The 27,777-nt window shown below is 28.8% G+C and overlaps 1 protein-coding gene across 1 annotated transcript; it reads right to left on the reverse strand.

Annotated features, from left to right (window-relative positions):
* Positions 1-27,777, reverse strand: LOC148238919 (homeobox protein orthopedia-like). The gene is made up of 5 exons (XM_088185861.1): positions 27,134-27,777; positions 22,084-22,412; positions 6,281-6,443; positions 4,016-4,186; positions 1-2,558 (listed from the first exon to the last, which is right to left on the reverse strand). The coding sequence occupies exons 1-5, from the start codon at positions 27,171-27,173 to the stop codon at positions 2,329-2,331; spliced, it is 933 nt and encodes a 310-aa protein (XP_088041987.1). The 5' UTR covers positions 27,174-27,777; the 3' UTR covers positions 1-2,328.

Consider the following 27,777-nt stretch of genomic DNA (forward strand, 5'->3'; position numbering starts at 1 on the left):
TGTGCTAAGATTACGTACATTTTATTTAGGCACAATTAAATGTAATAAATAAATATTAATTTAAAAAATAGTAGTACCATTTCTTTAAGTTTGTTTTAATTTAAGTACTCCATTAGCATGCTAACATAGTTTTGGTTTCGGTAGAAAATTTCAGGTACAGGCTGAGCCATCTAATTAGGTTTAAGATTTTATAGAATATATTACTAACACACAACGTTCTCTAATGGTATTTCCAGATTTTGCTATAAAAATAACCACAATTATTATAATATGAAAAATGTTTGATATATGGAGGTGTTCGCAAAAATACAAAACAAAAATAAAAATGTAGCGGCACCTTCCTCCATTAAGAAATAAATTATAACATTAAGTCTTTTTTTATATTCTGTTAATATTTATATGTATGTTACGATTTAATTTGTCTATAAACAATTAGCTGTATTAGCTAAATAAATGATTAAAATAAATAATTAAATATTTCCTGAAAATCAATTAGTCAATTACATTTTAATAGTTTTCAGTCTGCATTTGTATTTTGAAGATTTTTTAAATAATATCTTCCGTTATATAAAAATAGATTTCCTTTGATAGCACAGTATTTTACTTAAAAAAGGAAAGGTGTCAAGTTAGATAAGTAACGCAGTGTTTCAGGAGAGTAAAAAGCATCATTTTCTCAAAATCTTCACGAATATTTTGTCAAATCATACTCAATATTCAATAAAAGGTTATTTGACGCTATTGTGCTACAATTTTACGAACGAGTAAGACTATGATATACTATATTGATAGTCTTAAGTGTAATTTTGTAATTCAAAAAGAACGATATGTGGTTATTACTAAATTTATCCCATGTTTTTTTCACAACAAAAAATATAATGTGATCAACAACATACACTTTCTTAGTAATAAGTCTACAAGAAAGATGGTAGATGCTGTGTTGCTTTAATTGACAGAAATTTAAAATTAAATTATTTTAACTAGTTTTTTTTTTTATAATTTTTGCCATTTTGGATTTATAAATTCGCACGATTTTTAATATTTTGGGTTATTGTTGGTCTAATTTTTTGAGACTCATTTCCTACATAATCAACTAGAATTTAAATCAGCAACTTAAATAAATGTATAGCAATTAAAGATTTGTTTGTAAATATGATACAATATGAAATTAATGAATTTAACGGAGTCACATAAAACTCGAAAATCGACTGTAAGAAACATAGGAGAACAAAATTTTATACTTTTTGAATTCTGATTATTTTTAGAATGTATAAATAGCAGAGCACGGTATTGACTTTTTTCTGTGAATATGTCATGCGCAAAGAAAAATATTTTCTTTAAAAAAAATTGTATAAATATTTCTAAGATAGCGACAAAAATCAAATATGGAATCTGAAAAAATCATAAATGCATTTTTTATTGATTGTACAAAAAATATTTTTTCGACTTTAGAAAGAGTTTTAATTTTAGCTTAAAATCAATGCGTTTTGTATTGTGCATCAGTAATACAAATCAGTCAATATTAGTATTTTGATTGTAGTAGAGATATTCAAAGAACGTAATGTTAACATATTGATAACATTAAATTTTATAATAATAAAAAAAACTTTTAAGTTATACATATTTTTGAGAAGAAAATATGTATAACTTAAAGGTTAGCACCAAAGCAACCACTCTCAATACATTTTTATCTGACTGAACTAGTTTTTTTAAATAGGCCTATAAATGCCCATTTGCTATAAATATCTGCTTATTTTGTGCAAATTGTAAGTATGTTGATTTTTAAAGTCACAATTATCCATGTTGATAATCTTGTCAGTGTAAATTGACCAACTTCATTATTGGTAACTTGCCAGGAAAAACAGTTATTTGAAGCCATTTTGCAGTGTTTCTCTCAGTGACAATAAAGTTAAGAACTATTTTGCTATTTCGGTTTTCATAGTATAAGTATCGAGATAGTGGAATAAAAGTGGAATTCTTAAGAAAATTTTATCTAAAGAAGTTAGTCGGCTTACCGATCGTTCACACTACAACGGCGAAATTTATTTTTAACGTGTTTCTTCCAATTCTCACTTCTAGGAAGTGGTAACAGTGTGCCGTCACCATTGTAGTGAGATCGCTCAGTTAGGTTTGTTAGGTTATATATTAAATCAGCGTGAACAAATCTTCAATTCTTAAATTCAAAAACCCTGATCAACTCAATGACTCAACCTGCTTTTTCCTGAATCGGTTGCATTTTTTATTACAAAAACGAAAATATAATAACATTGTTGGGCATGTCGTTTATCCTTTGTCCTAATAGTGTTGATAGGAATGTGCGGTGAGGTTGCGTCAATAGACGGGGCTGTTGTGCGCGTCGCAGGGCAGCTGGAGGTAGGGTGGCGGCGGAGGCGCCGACGGCGGGGCGAGCTCTGAAGCGCGCCTGCGCAGAGCGGCGATGCTGTGACCGCGCCACACCTCGCCCTCGCCGGGGGATCCGCCCTCGCGCACCGGCGACCCTTCGCCCCCGCCACCGCCGCCGCCTCCGCCCATGTTGTTGCAGTACGACATCATGGTGTCGCCTGAAACCAGAAATACACATGAATTTTTTTCTTGACTTGCCTTTACGAAGACACAGTTACAGCTTCAACTACAAAACTGTATTCAATTCCTTAGTAGATACATACATACGCCTTATAAGTTTATCGATCATTAACAATATGACACGCGCGGTAAAATTCATGTCACAAGCAACATATTCGTCTCGTGCACGTCATAGTGGGAACGATCGGTTATTTTAATGCATATACTCGTTACCGAGCGTTCCCACTGCAACGGCACCGACACGATTTTATTGCTTTTGACTTCTGAGAAGTAATAATTGTTTTTGCGCCCTCCTATTGACCAAAATTCGGTTTGAATATATTTTGACCAATACACTCATAATAGAATTCTGTAAGGATAGCTATCATATTTTTAAAACATAGTGCAATAAAAGTGCGGATAAACTAAGGAGTCTGTATGTACTTCTCCTTCTGCCTATTTCCCATGTGAGATTAGTTGGTTTACTTTGTATTTTAGACTTGACCTAGTGACAGTTCTAAAAATATAATTAGTTTTATAACTTTCATTAGGTTAGGTTTGGGTTTGAATACCGACGTTTCGCAATTGTCAAATTGAGTTTTATGGACATTTTAGAGCAGCGTGTAATTTCATTAGTTAAATTATATTTTCGCTAGTAGTAATATATACCTATTGGTGGAAATGTATTCGGACTTAAGTAGTGACAATATTACTCTACTAAAAACACACATTCACTGTAACATTTATTATTTAAGTATGTAAATGTATAATTACTACGTAACAAAATAATCCTACATCTGCTAGATAAATTATATTTTCACTGGGAAAAATATATATCTACTGGTGAAAATGTATTCCGATATTATTTCACTTAAATGACGAATTAAAAAAATATTTTATCTAAATATGCTGGAAGAAAACCATTAAAAATAATAATAATTCTAATCGTAATTATGATCACAAATCACATATGATGTTTTTTATAATGCGACTTTTCCTCAATAATTGTTTAAATTTTTTCCGAAAAATGCTTATTTCTTAGAAAAATATGCAGCTATAAGTCAAGAAACGCGTCAAGGAAAGTATATATAAAATATTTTATTTAAAATAGTCGTGACAGAATTCTTAAATAAATAAGAAAGTATGCTCGAATGTTTAAAATTTTGCAACTTTCCGAGACCGATGATTTTTATTTAAAAAAATATCTTATTGAATTTCCCAAAATATTGCTTTCTCATCAAATATGAATGAGATTTAAAAGTAAAAATTAAGCATGATTATGAAACAACTCGCACATGATTAAAATTAACCCAACTGTCAGTAAACATTCTCATCTCTAAAGTATTTGTGAATTGCACAACATAAACAACGCCACTGCGCATATTAAACGCTAGTAGTGGATTTGCTCACGACACGTACACATGCACACAAGACAATATTTACACATCATACTTACAAAACTCTCCTAAGGAATTGAGGCCATAATGCGCTTGGTAAACGCCTCCTCCGTTGCCAGCCATAGCCGAGCTGATCGGCAAGGATGGCGTAAGAGGAGAAGCTTGACTCATTTGACTCATCTGTCCGAAGCCACCTACGGACATGCCTCCTTGACTCAGTTGACTCAAACCTGAAAATATTGACGAATCGTTAGGCATTTGAAAAAATATTCAAGGTGATCCCACAAGTCGCATTACTTTTTTATTTTATTTATTACATTTATTATAGAAAAAATCACAATCAAGCCATCAGTGGCGATACTAAGTTGTCACTTAAAACGAGGACAATTTAAATGAGCAATAAATAAAATATTTGCTCCATAAAATAAATCGTTTGTGCATTACTGCTCAGAACACCTTATGAATTATATTACTCTCTGCAACGAATCATTTTCTGAAGAAAAATACGAAATGAATGCACAAACAATTTGTTTTATGAAACAAAGTATTTATTCAAATGCACATATCTCTGTTAAGTCGCACCTCTTTAAAATCCACAATGCTATAAAAATACACATATATATGATTTTTATTTAAAATAATAAAATTAGGAAATTTTTGCGTACTTAATCCTATAACAAAAAGTTAAACATATCATAAAGGTAACTCATATGCACGTATCAAAGTTTAGCGACGAATTAAATATGTCTGTAAAACTATACATGATTTTATTTTAAGATAATATGAAAGCCTACACAAAAATGCATTTAAAATTTAAAAAATGAATGTTTTGAATTCATATTTTTATGCATTCTTAAAATATTATTTATAAATAATATGGCATCTTTATTCTTAGTAATGCATTAGAAAAATAAGCATATGGATCTTTTGGCAAGTGATAAAGCAATGTATATGAATTTAAAGTAAATTGTAGATCTTCGAGGATAGGTGATAAACTGTAAAATGTAATTTTGATGACTTGGTGTTTTTATTACACTAAGAACAACTACTGTGTAAATTTCTCCAACCAGCAAGATAATAAAGAAAGTGAAATGAATATTTTTATTTTTGTTATAATAACTTTTGCTGAATATTGATTTACCATTAAAAAATATTATTTATTCCACTAACCACTGTTTCACATATCATAGTAAATAGCAATACTTAAGAAAATAGAACAATTCTTCTTGTTATTATATGAGTAAAATAACATCTCAATTTTTATAATATTTATATATTTTGTATATTTTTAAAAATTTATTTTTATATGTATTTTTACATATTTCATATTTTTTTATAAATTTTATATATATTTTATAAATTAACAGATCAACAACATCTAAATCCTACCACATATTATATGAGTAAAATAACATCTTAATTTAACGCATTGGGTGGCTAATAAAGCCTAAATATTTTGTTTAGGGAAATAGTAGTTTATTAGCAAAATATTCTTAATTTTCACACTAGGTATGTAATTGTTTTTTTAATATAGAAATATCAAAAAGAAAATGTGCTATATTACAATATATATATTTAATTTATGTCTGTATTTATATTTACTGATCTTTATACATCTATGTATTATATGAACATGGTCTGCACTCTTGCCGGTCCCAAACCCGGATAAAGGAGTATGGTCTCTATCGTGGGGCTAACCACCCAAGATGAAGAAATACAACTGGTTACGAAAAAGTCACTAATAAATAATACACCCGGCCCGATTCATTATAAGTGAATCTGGATAAACTACTGAACGTGGAAACAATGTTACAACTAGGAAAGATGTAAATAATAGTGGAAGTAATATAAAGAATCAAGATAGATCTAGTAGCCTTACAAGAAATCAGAAAAGGCGTTTAATAAAATGGGTAAATGATTGTATAATAAAAATATTTTTATTAAAAATCACATATCTTTCGTATGTATCAAATTAAATCTAAATAAGTTTTACTACTGCCGCTCTAAAATACTGATCATATATATTATATTATTATTATTGATCGTTTTATTTAAAAGCTACTGACCGTTTATTTGAAAGGTACTGATTATTTAATTGTGTTTTTTTATATATTCTGATTGAGCTTTCTTATAAATTAATTATTAATAGTATTTGTACTAGTCTAAAGTACGCTGGAATTTTTCTGTATAATTTATAGATATTAATAAAAACATTTTTTAAAATTGTGTGATGACAATCGTATTGTACTATTTTTTAATCCGACTATAGTTAAATAATTAAGTCTCGTTGTTATATATCGACACAGTATTAAAAAAATGCTTACCGGGTCCCATTGAGGCTACGCCCCACGCAGGGGCGCACAGTCCGTCGCCAGGGGGACCAAAGGGCGGGAGCCCGTGCGACGGTAAAAGGGAGCCAGGTGATCTGAACACGTTCGTTGACTTCTTGCGTTTCTTCCATTTGGCTCGTCGATTCTGGAACCAGACCTGCGAGCAGAAACGTAGGGTTAGCTTTTTAATCGATGGTAATATGTTTTAGGAAGAGGTGTGGCGCAATTATCCTAAAACGTGAATACGCGCAGGGGAGAATCGCCACGTCATCGCAGTAGCTTTTTGTAACTGGGCAGATTGCTTGATTTCATGTGTATTGGTGTTTATGTGATATGATGTGTTTGGATATCATCAGATTTGAATAAGCGCTTTGTGTTTTGGCGTAATATATAATTGTGATTAATGGAAGTAATTAATTATTTTAAGCAAGTGTAAGAGTTTGGTATCGAAACGTTTTGTAGATTCTAAGAATAATATATGATTACAAATTTACCTTAATAATATATTAATTGAAAAATAAAAATATAATAGAAAAAGTCTTAGGAAGCGTAATTTTACTCTGTTGGTATTACTGCCGTTTCTGTTAGGGTCCGCGTGTAGAAGAAGAGTTTGCCAGTTCTCATTAACAGCAACGAGGTGCTTGTAGGTGTGTTTAAAAAAGTGTCAGTTTCTCATCTTGTAATGTGTGAAGCTCGTTAACTGAACCATTTCTTTTATGCGAAGAGAGTAGTTCATTTCCAGAACCGTTTATTAGAAATTTATGAAAAAGGAAATTTTGTCCGCAATATATGCCGAAAAAAATGTCGCAGAACAGGTTTATAAAATACAGTAAAAATCCTAGTATTTTCATTTCTCGAAAAATGAGAATTTTCGAGATTTTTTTATGAATGAAAAAATGTATGTAATACAGTCAAGTATTTCAGATACATTATTGCATATTATTCTTAAAATAACATTTTAAAAACACAATGAGACTTCTCAATTTGACATTTTTCTTGAGAAATTCTTGAGATATATTTCTCAAAAAGAAACACTATGTAGAGGTATATTTTAGATTATATGTATATATATTTCTTGTAATTTGCACTTAAATTAAATAAAATTAAAATAATCAATGCGATTTATTGACATCACAGTTTCTGTTTTTAATAAATAAATTTATATTTATCTTTATAGCAAATTAATTATTTTTTGATGAATACCATTGCTGATTGAAAAAAGGCATTTTTTTCCTATTTTAATTATTATAAAAATTATTAATAATAAATATTATTATCGATTAAGATTTTCTGATGAATTAAATAAAACTATTTTGAAAAACTCTATTGTGTAAGAGATATATTAAACAAAAATCGTATGTATATTTAAATACATTAGTATTTCGTACTGGTTATTAATATTCGTTATCAGCATTTCTAGAATGTGCCTATTTTTAAACAAATAAAAATATATAAAGAAACTCGAGTCTCTAGAATCCTTAATACATATGATAAGTGCACTCATGAAGGTCCATTTGGTAATCCCAGGATAACTTTGCATTATGTACAATATTTTTTATGTGATGATATAAATTAATAATAAATTGATTGTGGTAATTTTTGTTCTAAAAATGTCTATATATGTTCTTAATAATAAATGCCAATTATGAACACAAGCATTTGAAATTTCAGGCTAAAATAGTAAAGCGTATATTTTCCCTTTGCGGAAAATTACTTCTGATATAAACGCGCGTCGGTAAGCCAAAATAAATAATGGAAGGAAAACGCTGCGACTGACACATTCCAAATGGACTTTCGTCCGCTCTTCTTTTACCCCTCCCTTCCTCCTGCTCCTATCTTAGCGAATTCTACTCCCACTATTTTTTCAGGCCCGGATGGATGGCTGGCTGGTTCTTCTCCCTTTTTCCGGAGATTTTTTCCATTATGGTCCCGGCGCTTTTCCTAACCTCCCCCATTTTCTCCCGCCTACCTGCCGCGTGGGCGGGCGGTCGCTTCCCCGAAAGTGATTCGTTTTCCTCCAAGACACGGGCGCAAAGTAAAAAGCTCTCGCTTTTATCTGCATCCGTTTCCCTTTGCTTTACAGGCGATATTAACGCTGTTGAATTACGTCAAGATTTTCAAACATTTCATGTCCCCTTTATATTTATTTTTATTGAAATACGTTTTTATTACGTAACACGTACGCGTAAGAAAGAAGGTGGAAGGAGCGACTACCATTCTTATTATTAAATATTTGTATTGTAACCGTTGAGAAATCAGCAGAGAGTACATTCAAATAATATTATTTAAATGCAAATTTTCTGTATTTATAATATATGCAAAATATAATTTATTGTACTGTATATATTATTTATTTCTTGATGAAATTTTTTTAATAATTAAAAACTATAAGTAAAAATAATTTTATAGCAAAATCGTATACTATATTGATATTGTGATGTACAGTACAACAAACTGTCAAAAAAACAGTTTATGCTATAGATAAATATAGTCGATGAAAGTTAATGTGTTATGTTAATATATCGTGATTTAAATTAACGATAAACATTGATTTTTTGTAAAAAATAGGTGCTGGAACTTACAAATTGTTATTATTTATTAAAAAATGTATATTTAGTTCTTAAAATAAATTAAATTTATTGTATTTATGTACTTTTCGACTCATTTTCTTGCTAATAGTAGATTTCTATCTATGACCAAATGTTGAAATTTGAGTCAACACAGATCAACATACTTTAAAAGATCTAGAACTCTCAGAGGTTATCCGAAGAGTTTGATAAACGAAAGTGCAGAAATTGTCAAAAAAATTCATTCTAAAACCTCCGACACAGTACTGAACGTAGTTTATTTTTTCTTATTGTGGTTGATTTATAAATTATCAATGAAATTTTATTTTTGGATTGAATACTTTCCTTAACCTCAGTTTTCCTCATTTCTTCAATTGTATGATTAACAATGTTAATACACGCATTTTTAAAATGATGAATACGATTATTTCAACTCCAAATAGTTACAGATCAATTTCTGTTTCAAGATAATCGAATAATTGATTATCATTTGCTACTTTATATGCAATTTAAAACTTTTTGCAGTTACTATTATTTTGCGAGATAATGGCGTTAAAAACATAAATAGTTTTTGATTTCAGCAACTATTTTAATGCTGTTTTATGTGCAGCAGATTCTCTGTGATCAAAATTATTGTTGGTCTATTAATAATTAATTAATCTCCTTGTTGGTCTATTCTTTGTAAAGTTTTATACCAATACAAAATGTTCAGGACACTCAATACTCATTTATTCCTATACTTATTATTTTTTGTCAATTACGATTATCTGGAAGAACCTTATGAGAAAAAAAGTGCGTAAAAAATTATAAATCCGTTTCTTTTAATAACATATTTTTGTGATTGCTGATTGTGATATATCTGATCAATTAATATATTATTATTTTAATAATTGTTTTAGAATATTGCAATAATATTTATTTTAAAAAGATTTATCTTTCGTATACATAATTCTTTTTAATAAGTTTATGTAAATATTATAAAATAAAAAAGTAAATATTGCACAATTCTACTTTAAATTTTACAATCAATGTTTATATGTCAATCCCCTACAATGATCACTATTTTATTCTTTATTTTCAAGCAATATAGATTTTCGTAGTTTTAAGCCATGAAAATGTCGTTTTTAATAAATTAATTGTATTAACTTAAAAAAATAGAAATGGAAAAAATGGGTACTACCGGTATTTCATTTTGTAATACCAATAGTATCGAAGATCGATTTTGCCCTAATACTAGTAATACCGGTATCGGCACTATTGGTATTGCAATCCCTAGTCAAGGAGGAGTACGGACGACAACCTTCACATTAGTTCAGTCAGAAATTATTAATTAGTTAATTTCGATCTTGAAAACGCGTTGAAGTTTATGAATTCAGAATATATTTTTATACATATAAATAAATTTAGTTTGTCTTTGTGGTAATATATAGTGTAATAAAAAAATACAATTATCCGAAGAAGCAGTACGTAGTCTAAATAAATAGACATAGAGTATCTTATAAGTGCCCAAGAATGAGAATTCTATAAAAAATATCACATATTTACGTTAAAAAATATCACACGTATGTAAATACAATATGCATATGTATATTTTTTTCAAAAAAGCATTAAAAATATTTTTACTGCAAAATAAAATATTTGTTGTATGTAATTTATAATATGATGTATAGTTTTAGTGATTCAGCTAGACATTCATGTAGTATATTTACTTATATATTAGTATGTCAAAATCTATTTCATTGTAACGATTAGCATGTATTATTTTATTTTCATGCGTGTATATCACGTGAATCTTATACGAATGTCTGAAAATTTGCAATCGCCTTTCCGTTATTCAGACGTACGTGTATATTGAACTGCAAACATCACGTGGAATTTGATTAATAAATCACGAAAATAAAAACATGCTAATTTTTCAAGGATTTCGTTTGTTTTAGAGTGATTTATATGAATTTTATACATGTATATCAGTAGCAAAAATATAAACGCATCGCAGTTCCTTTCGGTTTCCTTCCCTTGTTCGCCATTCAAGCATAGGCAACACTGCAACGCCTATGGTTCAACATAAAAATTAAATATTCACGTCCAATTTAATTCTTAACGAGGGATGACGGCGGGGTGCCAAAAAGCTAGGGGAGGTTTCTGGTGTATTTTAAACTAATGCTAAAAACACATGAATATGTGGTAAGATATGTTTGTGTGTATTTATCAAATGAAAATAAATAAAATTTCAATTCTAATCTTGTAAAACACTTATTATTATCCGAATTACCTAAAGCGTTATATCGTCTTAGAGTGTTAACGCTCTAAAGCACTTAGAAAGCTTACCGGATTAAAACTTTGGAAGTATTAAAATTAGTTTAGGAAGAGATCTCTTGCGTTACAATTTCTCAACAATATGGCTAAATCTAATATAAAATATGTGTTTCATAAACACGCTGATGGAATTTAAGTGCATATAATAGGATATTTATTTATATTTTTAACCAGAGCAAGGTATGGAAGACCCGCGTTGATTGCACGTCAGTATAGAGTAGACTGTCGTTATCAATCAGGAGGGATAAAAGTGCGCGAAATTGTGTCGCTTTATAGTTGGGGTTGCTTTGTGCTGACCCCAGGGGGCAAAACTGCTCCCACTGGGACTTTGATACACACCGGTGCATTAGCGATCTGGATAGGTGAAGTTTCCAGAGGCGAATCAGGAATCGTGAATTTTATTCAATTTATCACTGTATATATGATAATATTCAACGTGCTTAAAATAAATGCATATAGTCGAATTAACCTAAATATTGCATGATTAATAATTAGATATATGTTATTTTTTTATTCTGAATATATAGCAATAATATATATAACTAATAAAAAATAAACAACCAAAAAAAAAAATATTAATTGATTAGTATTGGGCATTACAGTTTATCGCAACAATTTTTATTTTGATGTTTACATAATTTATAACTTCTAATATTTTTACTATTGTATATTAAGTTTAATTTAAATAATGTTTATTTACAGTAACATTTTTTTTACGGTTAAATAGATTGTTATCGTAGGTATGTGTACACATTAATTTAATAAATAATACTAAATTACGTTAGTTATATACATAATGTATTATATTTATCAAACCACTGGAGAATGATTCAAGATATACATATGCAATTCTTCATACATACATTTGTACATATACAACATATCCAATTCAAAAGATTTTTATTTACATTATAAGATAAATCAGGTATTTAATATAAAAAATAGTGATTCCAGAAAAAATACTATTCTTAAATGGTTCAATTTTTTATTATTGCTTTTCTTGTGTTTCATTATTTATAAGCAGATAAATATTGTTTAGTATTTAGTTAAATATACCGTATCATAAATCATATATGTTGAAAAACGATGATTGTTACTTACAAATAAATTTATTAATTTTATCATGAATAATATTATTTTATAACAGGGTAACACATTATTTTTCTATTAAAATATATAATTGAAAGTTTAGCTTTTACTTTGAATTAAAAATATAATAAAAAAGGTAATATTATTTAACTATACTAATAAAATAATTTTGTAAATTTTATAAAGAATTCTTTACATTGCTTTTATTTTGTGAATATTTAGTTATAAAATGTTAAGCAAACTTATTTTTACATTATCAGAAAAAATATATTTCTTGACACGTTGAAAAATATCGTGGGACGTGACCTTTGAATATATCGCTATTATTTCTCGTGAAAAAGTGAAACAAACATGAATCGCATTGTCAAGAGCGAATAATAAATTTATATTTATATTTTGACTATATTTTTTTTTATGAGTTCGATCCCCTGTTTCGGATTGTTGCGGTGGAATCTGCGAAAAGGGATGCTGAGTTGACACCCCCGTACAGAAACGAATGGCATTACGTTGTATAAATATTAATGTGGAGGATAATTTAGTGTGGCTAGTGGGGTTATCGCAGATGCTTATAAGACCAACATTTTATAGATAACGTGATCATAATACAGAATCATTACCATATGGCCACAAACTCTGCATTATTTTATTATTTTAATAAATACTCGGAAGTCTATATTTAAATCTAAACCTATTTCAAAACTGTTTATTATTAACGAAGCGTTAATTAAAACCAATTATTTGAGTAATAACAAAATTAATTAATGCGTTTTAGAAACCAGTGAATAAATTTAGCTGTAGCCGGTTAAATTTTGAACGTATTGATTGTCGAGCAAGTTGACAATGCGGTTGATGTCAAACCGTTTTCGACAGACGGTCCGCAAAAATCTTTAGTTCAACGTACTGTCGAAATAGAAGTAAAAGTAAGGTTTGTCGCTTGTGTACTGGAATGAAAATAAAAAATCAATAAACCAACGTTCGAGGTCCGGTAGAAGGCGAAAATAATTGATTAACACAAAACATCCGAGTCGCGGTTCATTTGCCAATAATTAAAAGTACTTCGAGTTAGAGCTCAACATTTTTAAAACAACTTCAGTTAATTATCAATCGACCCATTACAAAACAAGCGTTTGTGTTTTTTTTATTTAGTGAATGAGGTATGAATACTGCATTTACTGCAAACGATTTTTTAAATTTATATTGTGAATCAAAATAAATGGCAAGTGTTATCATAATTATAACCGCTCTATATCTATCATCATTAATATTAAATTACTTTTTAAAATAACCTTGATCATTAGTTAAATTCTTATGGTAATAACTATTTTAGAATAAAAATAAAATTTTGTTGCTGGGAGTAGAAAGTTAAAGGTGTTCAAATATTTTAAATTTAAAGTCATATAGTAGCTTAATTAGACTGTACGTCAAGAGACACCTTGATTCGTTTGTAAAATTACATGATGTTGAACAGCGCGCAAACACTTTAATATTACACAAAACATCTTGTTTTCCCGATAAAATCTCTAATACGAAAAAACTAGGCTTCATAGCTAAAAATATTTTGTCTAAAACACGATTTTCGTAGCGACTATTATAACACAAAATTCACCTCGTTCTACTTTAAAAGTTCATAATTATATACAACAATTTTATATTAATATAATATTTACGCAATATAAAAATTAATTAATGTTACCTAGAATATAGAAAATATTAAATTTATCTACAATATTTTCTTATTTAAAAACAGTTTTTGCCAATTAAGTTAGTTCTCGATATATATATTTTTATGTATAAAAAATTAACACCAACAATAATTTTACTTATATGACATTGTCGATTTAATTTAAAAATTTTATTGAACATTTCTAATATATAGTTAACAAATTTAAAAAGATATACAAAACCTCAAAAAACACCTGTACTGTCGAATAAAACATTCAAAACTTCTGTTTGTAAACTGTTAAATGCAATACAACTACTATATTTAGTTTAAAGGAAATGGACAAAATTTCCATCTATCTTTGTCGCATTTCACTAATGCCTTGTGTATTTAACAGAAGCCACTATAAATCCCGCTGCAAAATAAAATGCATGTACACGCCTGCGGTACAGTACAAAAGCCATTTTAAATCCAATCAAAGTCACCCCTAAGATCAACATATTAACGAATGAACCTAATATTTTTATATTATTAAATAAGTTTATCATAAAGTTATCGAATTAGCTCTTGCGTATATAAAACAACAAAAAAGTGGCGTGAATGTTTGTTATTAGAACCCTTTGTCAAAAGTCGAAGGAAATAAACACGGTTGGGGTGAACAAATTTCATTAGACAGGGGTTGGTTTGGTCGGATAATCTTATACCGATTACCTATTTACATTTAATATCCCGTAATATCTGCCAGCACCCCATGCACTATGTTTAATATGGTGTGTAAAGCGCAATGAAACGCCAATGAAAACCATTGGTGATTGAGCGTATACAAAAATAATTAAATGTCTGAATATTAAGGTCAACAATTATTTTATCCCATATTTAAAATTCTATGGGTTTGTTTGGTTTATTATTGCAAGAGTATTTACTGATATGTATTATTGGCAAAGAGCCTTAAAGTTAAATTTAACTGACAAATAAAGATTATGAGATGTACAAATTTAATACATGATGCATTTTTTAAATTTGGTTCGCTTTTTTTTATTGGTTGAGCACGTTTGTACTACTGTCTATGATATGAATGCAAACTGTTTTCCATATTAGACGCGTAGTTTGCATATGGTAGTCAAGTATTTACGACGCATTTGGTCAGAGTTGTCGAGAGGGGAGGGAAAGGGAGCAAATTCCCGGGGCGCAACTCTGGAAAAAATCATGGCAAGAATATATGTATAAAAAAGTAAAAACTGACCTCAAATATCTGAAGTAAACTACAGTTGTTTGAAATGTACCTATATACTGATGTATTTCAGGTATAAGTTACTTCAGCCATTTTTATACATACAAAAAAAGAGCGAAACATTGCTTTCAAAAGCACCCATTTTATAGGTAGTTTTTTAACAATAAACATTATTATTTAAAAAGACAGATTGTAGTTTTTGATGCGGCTTCACTTGTGTTAAAATTTGTTTGCAAATCATTGTTGGTTTTATTGCTTTTTGCATGTTTAAAAATATTAGACATGAGAGGAAATATTTAACGAATGTAAATTAGTAGCAGTAAATTTAGGTATTCGATCTGAATTTTTAGGTCGAATATCTAAGGAAGAAGCAAAGAAATAACGAAAAATCAACAACAGCGCCAGCTGAATTATATAAATATAATGTATTTATAGATTGTATTATCAGTAATTTGTCTACTAAGTAAATAAATAAAACATTCAGTTTCATGTGGTTAATCTTAAAAGAAAATCTAGAAAAAACAGTCTCAAATCTATCCAAAAAATATTTTTTAAAATATGTGATTTCAGTAAAATCATATCAGAATACATTTTCACCAGTAGATATATATTTTTACCAGTAAAAATATTAATTATGTGGTAGGTGCTAGTACAATTATATGTTTTCAACTTTTCTATATGTATTAATATATTCATTGACATACTAATCATTATTTATTTACATCCGATGTATAAATGTGTATTTTTTGGTTATAGTTATATTTTCACTAGTTAAGTTCAAATACATTTTCACCAGTAGATATATATTTCTACTAGCGAAAATATAATTTAGCTGGTAGGCGCTAAAATTCTGTTCTGCAATGTTTATGAACCTCAATTAGACAGTTGCGAAACGTTCATTTGCTGTTCAAACCCAAACCTAACCTAATGAAAGTTTTAAAACTAATTATAGCTTTAGAACTTTCATAAGGTCAAATTCAAAATAAAAACTAAGCCAACTCATATCGATAGAATATCGTTAGTAATTTATTTAATTTAAGTAATACTAATCCCAGGAATGGAAAATCACAATGTATGTTTAACTATTGCGAAGTAAGTCGCCTACCACCAATTAAAATAAACTATTTCCATTATAGACCTTGCGTGTTAAATATAATGTAACCTCGATTTATAAGTTTTTCGAGACACTAACTTGACATACGAGCAAAAACTGTATTGCATAACATAAAAATAAACTATCATAAATTTAGGTAGTTTTAATTCATTTTAATTTTCCCCATTAATATGGATTAATGACATTTCAATTCATTTCAATAGGAAAAATTGATTTGAAATTCAAGTAATTTTAGTTGAGCTCCGTTATGGAACGAATCAAACTCGTAAGCCTGTATTAATGTATGTATGTACTAATCTATTTAAATAATTTAATTTAGTTTGTTTTTTAAATATTAGATTAATTTTCTATAAATATATATTTTATTTAGTGATAATTTATGTGTTAAAAAAATAAATGATGTTTACAAAGAATAAAAAAATTTAAGATAATTCTTAATGTAAGTATCAGTTTTCTAAGCCTCAATTGTAATTGTGTGTTTAAAATGGCCGTCTAAGGTTCATCTAGAAATCCGTTTTTTTTTCAATGCAAAAGAAGAAACTGACACCAATATTCTGTTTTTTTTTATGCAAGAGGAGAAACTGCTAACTTATTTGTGGTTATCGCAATGAATAATTGAAACAGAGATACTAAGGACAAAATGACACAATCATTTGAAGACTGTTCTTTATTTATGAAAGCTATCAACATTTCTGTACGCGTTGGTGCTAAAAAGAGAGTAGACACAGACGTACATGATTTTGCAAAAAAGTAATTTGTTAAACATATTTTTATTTTGCAAAACATATGTTTTTTTAATATTTTTCACTAAAAGTATATATCACACAGTATCAGCTTTTCATACAATATGGAATCATAAATCACAATAGATTTTACACGATTTAAAAGGTTGACGAGCAACGATAGCGGGTAAATGAAACTAATCCTATAATACGTCTGACTGCTGGCAACGCTTACTTCGTTGCATTTTGTAAAACTTGATGAAAGATCTGACTCGGATTTAATTTATTTAACGAAACTATGCGACATTAACATATATTAAAATATCTTTGCATGTGCATATATGATTTAACGAACGCACACGAGGGATATAGAGAGCGTTTATTTGGGATACGAATATTCGCCTCGACTTGCAGGTGGAGTTTACCCCTAATCCTTTTATTATTAAAAAGTAGGGAGTGTGATGTGAAACGTATCGTGATTGCAGGGGTTCAATATACGCGGAAGATACAATGTGTATATTGTTTTGCATGCGTATGTTTGAATTTAGATTTCAGAATTATTTTTGAATACAGTCTGACTTATTGCGGGTCAAACTTGAAAGTAAAAAATATTTTATATACACATAAATGTTGAGAATCGTTGTTTTAGCATATCTATGCCACATACGAGGTCTGGTGTGAGTTCACCTGAGCGTGTTTTATAAGGTCCGTAACATTAAAGGGCCGTCCGTGGCTTTTAGAACCAAACATTCACATTTTAACGTATTGTGTTTGTACTGGATCGCTCTCTGCATGGTTTATGACGACCACCCTGTGTTTTATGATATTTATCGTCGGTCGTAGCAAAATAAGACAAACTTATTTAGCTAGTGACATTCTAGGTAGCATTCTACACATATCATGCTTTAAAGTAAATTATTAATTTTAGTTCATATTTATATTTTTAAAGCTTTCATTATAAAAGGTAATGGTTTGTATGCAAATGTAATATGGGTAATATATTTTTTTTATAATTTATCATCTATTCTAAAAAAATATTAATTGTAAATAATTATTATCTGCTATTGTTAAAATTAATAAATTATAATTTATTTATTATTTTACTTATTTTACAAGCGATTAATGCATCTAGGTAGATTTAAGGATCAAACAGTCCTAATTATTTCTTTAAAATATAAATATCGATTAATCTGGATTGAATGCTTTGGTTAATGGCATCTCGATATATGCGTTCTTAAAAGCATGGCCACGATGGTCAGTAAATAAAACACTGATCCATTATAATTACCAGTGAAAGGTCAAAAGATTGGACAGATTCAGTGTTCCAAATATTTGGGCGCATGTATAAATAACATTGTTACATTAGAAGAAATACGAGTGAGGTTTGAGTTGACAGATTCAGAACAGTATTTCTCAAAATATGATTTAATTGGACTGTGTGCCTTTGAAACTATAAATATAATAATACAAGAGCTTTTAATTGTTCACGGAAGTAATATAAAAGAAATTTTATCATTCAGATTGTAATGCAAGAAAATCGTTAAAAATGTCTGTGAATAGTAGGCCAAGTCCGAACATGGGTACGTCACCCTAAGAAAAAGAATAAACAAGTATACGTGAGCTACCAATTATTTATTGCAAATAATTTCAGCGGTCTTCTCACCCCAGCCGATGCGAAAATCACGGGATTAGACCTAAAACAACCCTTATAATTAGTTTTGTAATATATAGCCCAGTATCGGAGCAATGTACTTGATTGCTGCTACTGAGAACGTTTGTTACTAAGCGTGGGGGCGATACAAATATGTTATTGTGTATGTAGTATATACGCACTATATAAATATGTGTATACTAATTATGACATGTAATGTTTCACAGTGCAAATAAAAATAAAAATTCGGCGCTGTCAAACAACTTTGTATAATGAATTATGACATGCAAACGTTCATGTATAGATAAAAAATTAAAGCCCATAATCATTGTATATATGTACTAAAAGTGTACAATTTATTATGACTAATAAAGCACCTGGTTTGCTAGTAAAATCAGCTGTTCGCTTACAGTGTGAAATATGAGATATTGTATGATGATAATAATCGATCATGAGTTTTAATTTGTAATTACTTAATTATAGTGGCATTGCATAGAATAAGGGCAGAAAACATTTTGATTTTTTTTTTGAATTGACGTTCAAACCTTTGAAACTATTCTTTGTTTATTTTTTAACTAATAATTAACGCATACTTTTGCTTTTGCTGTCATAGAAATATTGCATCGATAGCTTAAGATAATGGTTAGCATTTCTGACATTGTCCATAAATGTTATACGTTTATCAAAACGACTTTTCCAAAATATCATGTCTTTCTTTTCTACAGAATAAACAAAGCAGCGAACGAGCTTCGTACTTTTGTCACAGCAATTTTTAACACAGTGCTCGCAGAAACAACGTTGCTGCGACTTGATTTGCTCTGTCATGTCACACGGGTCTTAGCGGAAACGGCATTATATTCAATCGAGTAAAACGATTTTCAAATATCTCATTGATCATAATATACATATATAAGAATGTAAATTCTTATTAAAAAAATACCTTTAAAGCAGATGATTAACATTTCACCTTTTCCAGTCTGTTTATAATGTATAATCCAAATTTTGTTGTATCATAATATTATTGTATAAAAATTGTTTCACTATTTAATTAAAAAAATAGTTAATTTCGTAAGTTATATGTTATAATACATAAAGGCTACCGAAATATTAAGCGGAGATTTTTATTTGAATATAATAATAGTATATAATTTTTTTACATAATGTTAATTCCGGCAGTAAAAAATATACAATACATATGGGGTTTTATAGCTCTGTGAAAATACCACACACAAGCGTTGAATGAAATATACTTTGTAGTATAAAAATATATCGACATGTGTATATGGACACAGAATTCAATATGTATTACGTTTCACTGTTTTTTCAACTGAACTGAAATTCAACCATTTGAATTTTTAATGTTTTGTTGTTACACACGTTGTGACAATTTAATTTCCTGACTGACGATGCAGCACTGGTGGCATGTGAAATGGAGCACATTGAAAAAAAATATGCTATATAAACTGTTGAATTTATGTACATATACTTTGATTACACCCCAAGTCTTATTTGCGTGTTTGAATGCTACAAATGGCTCAAATGTTAAGGATGAAACTAAAACCCAACGAACCCTTTAAATTTTTAATGAGCTCTGAGAAAAAACTCATTTTTGCTTTTTATTTTGATCAGATTTTGCAAGATCAATGACTTAATTAAATCACTACAATCAATCAAGCGTTGTATTGTGAAGTTTTTATAGCTTAAATTACTACATATATTAAGAATTTATTAGGAATTCAATTAAATAACTGGTATATTATTTTTATGTTAAATAAGGAGCGGAGAACATTTTTCATGCCAAGGGCCGTTTGGATATTTATAAAATCATTCTCGGGCCATTCAAAATTCTTAATTACAAAGTTAGCATTTATTTGTCATGCATGAACACAGAAATTCTCCAAAAACATCATAAATCTTTCTGCGGCCAATTAAGTGTAACCCGTAACTTTGTATTGGCGGAAGTGTTTATAATCGAGGATAGTAAAAAAATACATCATTACATAATTAAATTATTTTTTTTATCATAAAAATAATATTATTAGAAATTGGTAGATTTATTGTATTTTGAGTCGTATCTGAGACGAGTCAGCCCAAAAAAACAGGCCGTATACGGCCCGCGGGTTTGAGGTTCCCTCCAAGTTGAATGAACGTGTTATGTTAAATGTAAAAATTTATATAGGTCGTATAAAGCGTTTCGTAAATTACGTTCTAAAAATGTGCAAATAAATATATAATAATATTATTCTTTATATACAAACTGTACTATGCTATATTTGCGTTAACACAGTCAGTTCGAGAGCTTGCCATTTCAGCATTATTCATAATTCAGAAAGAGGTGACATGTTTATGTTTACGCCTCTACTATTAGCTCTAAAGCACGTGATACGGATATACGTTCGATATACTTATCATTACTCCTGTTTCTATTTTGATGAAATTTATAGGAATTAAAATCGTTACTATATATTTTAAATTTATTAATCAATCGGAGTATTTATAAGTATATCGAATGTGTAGTGTACTTTAGAGCTAATAGTGGGGGCGAAAACCTAAACTTGCCATCTCTTTCTCAATTATGAATAATGAAATGGATTGCTCTCAAACTGACTATGTTAACGCAAATAGATTATAGGTATATTATTAAATTTAATAGTTATCTATATATTTATAAATTGCGTTTGCGTATAAACTCGTGTAATATTCTGTGAAAAATTAGATCGAAACAGTATTTCATTTGCGTTTTTTTTAGTGAAACAGACAAATTTGGAAAATCATAATTTAGAAGAAGAAAAATAATATTTTGTTTCTGTAGAATGTTTCAAAATCGATTGTTTCGGTTTTAATTTATTATTATCTAATATAATTGAAAATAAAAATAGAAATTTAGTATCACTATTGATTGAAAGTTTATATGGTAAGGTTTAAAAGACTATTTAACATGAACACAAATATGCAATATTGCGCATTTTTTCTATAAATAACTTTATCGATGGCACAGTAGCTACATTTTCATTTAAGCTACCCATTTTCACATCCACACAACACTTTATATAACCCGCAACTCAATTTATTTTACGAGCATTTTACGATGTCGATTTGCGAGACCTTCCACGCCAAGATGACTGAACTTTGTATTGTGACTGATATTTTTATACCATCCACAAAAATGACGTAACGTCATGCTTTTTTGCTTGCAATCAAAAGAATATAAAGTGAGCATTAAAAAACTTAAGCAAATAAAGGTCGTGTTGAACCTGCGCCGACGGATGGGAAACCATTCTTGCGGTGTGTATTTTTGTGTCACTGGTGTGTGAGATTTGACCGAGAGGTGTCAAAATAATATTTTGACACCGTCCTGTCTTCATTCATATCGTTGTGCGTGTGTGCGTGCACGAATGTGTTATTTTCAAGGATTTTATATATTTATATATATAAGAAAATAATTACCTGAACCCTCGATTCGGTGAGCCCGATCCTCATTGCGATTTCTTCTCTCATAAATATATCAGGGTAGTGTGTTTTTGAAAAGCACCTCTCCAGTTCGTTCAGCTGGGCTGGAGTGAATCTTGTCCTATGCCGCTTCTGTTTGGTGGGCTTGTCATGGTCTTGGTTTGATATTGACCCAGGTCCGTGGTCTCTATTAGAGTTAATTTGTTCACAACCACGACTGACCTGGTCAACGCCCAGGGCCAGTCTTCCGCCCAACAGCTGCAGCTGCTCTGATGATTTTAGGTCGTGATGACGTTTGATATCATCACTACACATGTCTTTATGTCCTGTAAGTAAGAAAAAATGTTAATGTTATTTAAAAAGTGTCTATAACCGTTTTAGTTCTAAAACAAATATTAAAAATATTTTTCGTGCAAATATTTAGTTAAATAAATACAGTTTTTTTGTGAAACGAAATTACATTATTTATTTATGACATATTTTACTAAAACGTGTTTAAATATATATCGGAAAATAAAAAAAAAGTTAAATTATTTAAACACCATAACCATATTTTTAGCAATATCATCAACCGATCAAAATTATGGGTTATAAAATAGGGACGATGGGACATATAAGGATAGGGAAGATTAATGAATGGAGAAAATATGGTAGACCTAGCTTGTAGTAGATGAATTGGGGGTAATTAGAGGACAGTCATTATTGAAGGAACAGAATCCATATTTTATTAATCTTATTAAATTGTATGATTATTATCGCTCGAGTTTTATTTTAAGCATAAAAATTAGATTTACAACCCAAAAATAAATTAATATGGAAAAAAAATATTTCTACTTAAAAATTGCTTTACAAATGGCATTCTAAGTTAATCATTACCCAAATTAAAGTAAACACATGTATTACAATATTATGTTATAATGAGGATCACATACAATGTATCAAAAAATAATTACACCTCATATGAAATCGATTTATAAATTATCTATCTACTATTAGGTGATATTAAATTATTCTATCATTATTTTAAAATAAGTATTATTATTACGTATATTAATTTGTCATTGTTATCGTATTTAGATATGTATGAATTTTGATTTCATATTTATTGATTACACAAACATCGTGTTAGGTAAATTATTAACTATTTTTATAAAATATTAAATAATAATACTATTTAATATACGAATTGTTTCAATTTATAGGATTTAAGTATTATTAGTGAAGATTTAAGTTAACATTTACTCTATTATAATCATCATAAAATAAAATAATGTTTTAATTGAATTTTTAATAAGCTGACTCTTGGATAGATCTAAGAGTAGCTTAAAATGCTTCTCGTCTATGAGCATCCGGTCTATTTAAAAAATATGGTAACTATCTTCTGCGTTTTTAAGTAAATAAAGGCCGATTATAAATTATATTAACTTCTAGCTGTCCACCAAGAATAGATACTATAAAAACAAAATAACCATGACAAAACCATCTTGTTAAGTAAATTATTTGTAGAATAGTGTAGGTTTTGAGAAAACAGCATCGCATCAGGTCTACTTCAAAAATATGGAAATTATCTTCTGTGTTTTTATATTCAAGAAATGCATTCAACGATAAAAATGAGTCACTTTATTATATTTTAATAATCAATAACTGTTACGAAAGTCGATACTAATACAGCCGCAAATATGTGCCAAATCTATATGTAAGATAGGACAGACTTCTAGCGGTTAATACAAGTGTTGATAGAAGTTGAGATTGTATTTACGAATCAGATGATTTGATTATAACATCAAGGCTGATTAGATCTATTTTGAGAACAAAACTTTTTACTACTTATTTAAAGATATATAAATATTATTAATAAAGGCGTCTAGAACAATGTCGTCAGTTAATATCTAATAAAGAATAAAAATATATGTATGTGTTTGTTTAATTAATACAATTAATGACTATTACGCGAAGAATATCACAGGTTCATAAAAGTTATAACAAAACTTATTATGTATCTATATGACAATATGTTTAGCAAATTTGCTTCCGTGAATAGTAATATAAAGTTATATTATATATTGTAAATATCAGCACTGTGCCGTAATATTGGTAGGCTTTGTTACTATTATCTTATTATTTTTTATGTGAAGCATTACTCAAGGAATTAGATATAAAAAATTCATATTTTTTTCAAATGTGCATATTAGACCTGATGATCTTAATTCATAGTAAATACTAATATGCATATAAATATGTAATGTTTCAAACTATATTTTATTTGTATCTGTTTTACCTTATTAATAGATTTTGCTGTTATTTGTCATAATTATGATTATGAAATTAGAAATATCCGAATACAAAATTATGCAAAATTGAAAAGTTGTTGGCGAAGAATTGTCGCCAAAAAACTGATGAGAATGTTTCTAAGAGAGAAGAGAATTTTTAAAATTAAAAACAACATATCTATATATCCACCAATGTATTCTGACATTAATTAATAAGCTAGTAAATATTTCAATGGTTCCACCATTTTAAATTACTAATCCTAACAACTAAAATATCTATGTTATTTTAAAATAAAAATAGCTACCGCTCTAGGCCCAACCGTCCAATATTTGACTCTAATCAGATAAGATTAGTCACGATAGTCTCCGAGATGATACTACAGAGCTGCAGTAGCATTAGCCGATTATTTAGCACCGGTCAGCGAAAACCTGGTACGGTCAAATCGTGACCGGGCCTGTGTGCCCTCCGAATTAGCGCCTATGGCGACGCCCGTGTTTGGCTTTAAAAGCTTGGCAAATAGCGACGTCACGAGGTGCACGATCGTGTTGATATACCCTACCACCACCGTCGCTTCGTGGTAACCTCCAAAGTGTAGAAAAACGAAAAGAGAAAAAATTAACATCTTCAATGGCGCCAAAGACAATTGGCCTATCGCAAAATATTTGGAAACGCCCGACGATAATGAACTAGCCACGAGATGATTTTTTATTTTTTTGTGATCGTCATGGGAATTGTGTCGGTGGCGTTTAGTTTGAGTACGTGTTAATAGACGTTGCTAATGTATGAAAATTGATAATTAATAATTTGTGAGACGGAAGAAGAAAGTGACTGCGTGGGATCGAATTTCCGTTAAGCAAACAAAGCTGGAATAAATTTGTTTATGTTTGATTTATAAATCAGATGTTTTAAATATCGACACAAGTGCAAAAATTTTATTCTCATCAATAACGATACTAACGTGTTGGAATTGGGTCAATATTTTTTAGGAACGTTCTCCTAATAGTTTGAGCTAACAACTGTGAGAACATGACATTTTTTTGAAAATGTGCGGTTGTAGCGATTATACAAAATATTATACTTTATTTACATAATACAAATATGGATTAAAATCTATGTAAAACGTGTAATATTAAACAGTGCTATTATTAATAATATTGATTTTTAAACTTACGATGAATTGGAGAATCGTATAGGCGAACATTCGAGTCATGTAATCAACAAGTATTATAATTAGTTATGTACTTACATATTATTAACAAAATCAATAATTAAATGTGAGTAGTCAGTATTAAATTTAATAATATTATTAAAATTTAGCAACTTAATTTATATCTGAACAATACAAAACTGTCATCACAGTTGTTTTTAATATAATATATGAATTTATATATTTAATATAAACAAAAACGTTTTATTTAGATCATTATTTTATTATATATGTTTTTGTTTTTTTCTTAGAGAAAAAAAATGTATTTAAAATTGTTATTATACTTTAACAAATACCAATCATGTTAATAAATTTAATTCGTGAAAAGAATTTTAATGAAAGATGTTTGAATCATTTGTACAATGAAAGAGCCTATAATAATATATAATAAGTGTAAAACTACATTAAATGCAAATCTCATACTTTTTAAAATAAAATATAAGTATTTATAAAAAAATATATATAATAAAATAATATTTTTGAATTAAACCACCAATTTTTTTAACTTTTCATTTACAAGTATATATCTAATAAAATTGCATATAAAATTACAATGAAAACGATTGAAATTGCAATTTTTGCTTTTAATACTATTTTTACTGACATTATTTTAAGTTAATTAAAAGATTTGTTTTCAAAATATTAGATAAAAAACTTTTTAATGCTGGAATTACAAACAAATTTACAATTTATGATATTTTAAAATGAAAAACTCATTTTTAATTACAAAAACGTAATGCATATTTATTTTGACATATTTTTAAATATATTAAAATGAAATTCATGCAAAAAGGGCTTAGAATTTGATAACCAAATGTTGAAAGAAAATTATTAAAATAATAAAAATAATTATACTATACATCAAACCAAAACTCAAAATATTTATAATTATTTTTTAATAAAAACGTGCGCATTAAAAATAATTTTACATATAATATTTGTACATAAAACTGAATAAATCATTTTTAATTGAATATTAGCATACTATTTATATTTAAAGCGTCTATATTGAGTGTGCAATTCAATATGTATACATTAGTATTGGGTCAGAAAGTTCTTGCCATGCTTTCAATGACATTAAAGTTTATTTTTATAAGCTTCTGCATTACGTTTATTTAAAAGCGGTGTTGAGATAATGAAGTATATATTCACACTTATTTATTATTATTATATTATTATACAGCATCACTTTAGGTACAGAAATATATAATATATATATGAAACACTCGCACGTCTCAATATCTGTTAAAACCGATGGTCAGTAGAAGCAAATTAATTTTATTTTATTATTAAATTTAGAGTTTATTTGTATTGTTATTGAATGTATTTGACTAGAGAGGTGATAATTTACATATATATATCTTTAGTCATATAAGTAAATAAATCACATTTAAGCGTTGCCGCTCCCAGCAAAGTTATAAGAGTATGTTAGTTTGGGATTTAATATTAATTAGCTTATATAGTTTGGGATTTAATATTAATATTATATTTATAATAAAAGGAAGTTAGCAAATAGTTTGGGATTTAATTTTAATATTCTACTTTATACTGTATAAATTTTGCACAAACCTCCAATTGCGTTGGCCACTGCAGTTAAGTTGTTCAACATGGCGGCGGGTGCGCCGTGGCGCAACCCAAACTGTGACAGAATCTTGAAGATTTTCCGATCCTCCGTCGGGGTTAAAACTTTCTCGATCGCTGTTTTCCACAGCCGATGGCGCCGATGGTCACGCAATGGCGTAAGTCGAGCGCCTGGCCTGTTTCGCGTCACTCAACGTCATTTTTGCGGCATCATGCGAACAATCTCACTTCCATATTATTCGACATGTTGTATACAAGCGACTGTCATACAGTAAAATGTTGACAAATAGATCACAAAGATTTTTATAAATAAATTTATATAAAAACTATCTATGATTTTGTTATAAAGTTTTTATCTTGCAAGCTCGCGTTAAGAGCATCTAAAAACAATACGTCAGATACTCACTTAACGTTTGTGACATATCTAATACGTACGGTACGCGTTGTATCACTCATTATTATTATTATTATTATTATTAATATTAGATTATTGATTTTTGAGGAACTGTTTGGTGGACGGTGTATCACTAAAATCACAAAATAATCAGGTCCGTCCGGTGTGATTTTAATTGAAAATCACCGATCAGAATGGCGATCACCTACACGGATACAGTTGTCGTTAAATGCGGACT

Source organism: Plectrocnemia conspersa, unplaced genomic scaffold (genome assembly GCF_051122295.1).
Source record: "Plectrocnemia conspersa isolate PC_06_02 unplaced genomic scaffold, ASM5112229v1 ptg000001l, whole genome shotgun sequence".
Lineage (NCBI taxonomy): Eukaryota > Metazoa > Arthropoda > Insecta > Trichoptera > Polycentropodidae > Plectrocnemia > Plectrocnemia conspersa.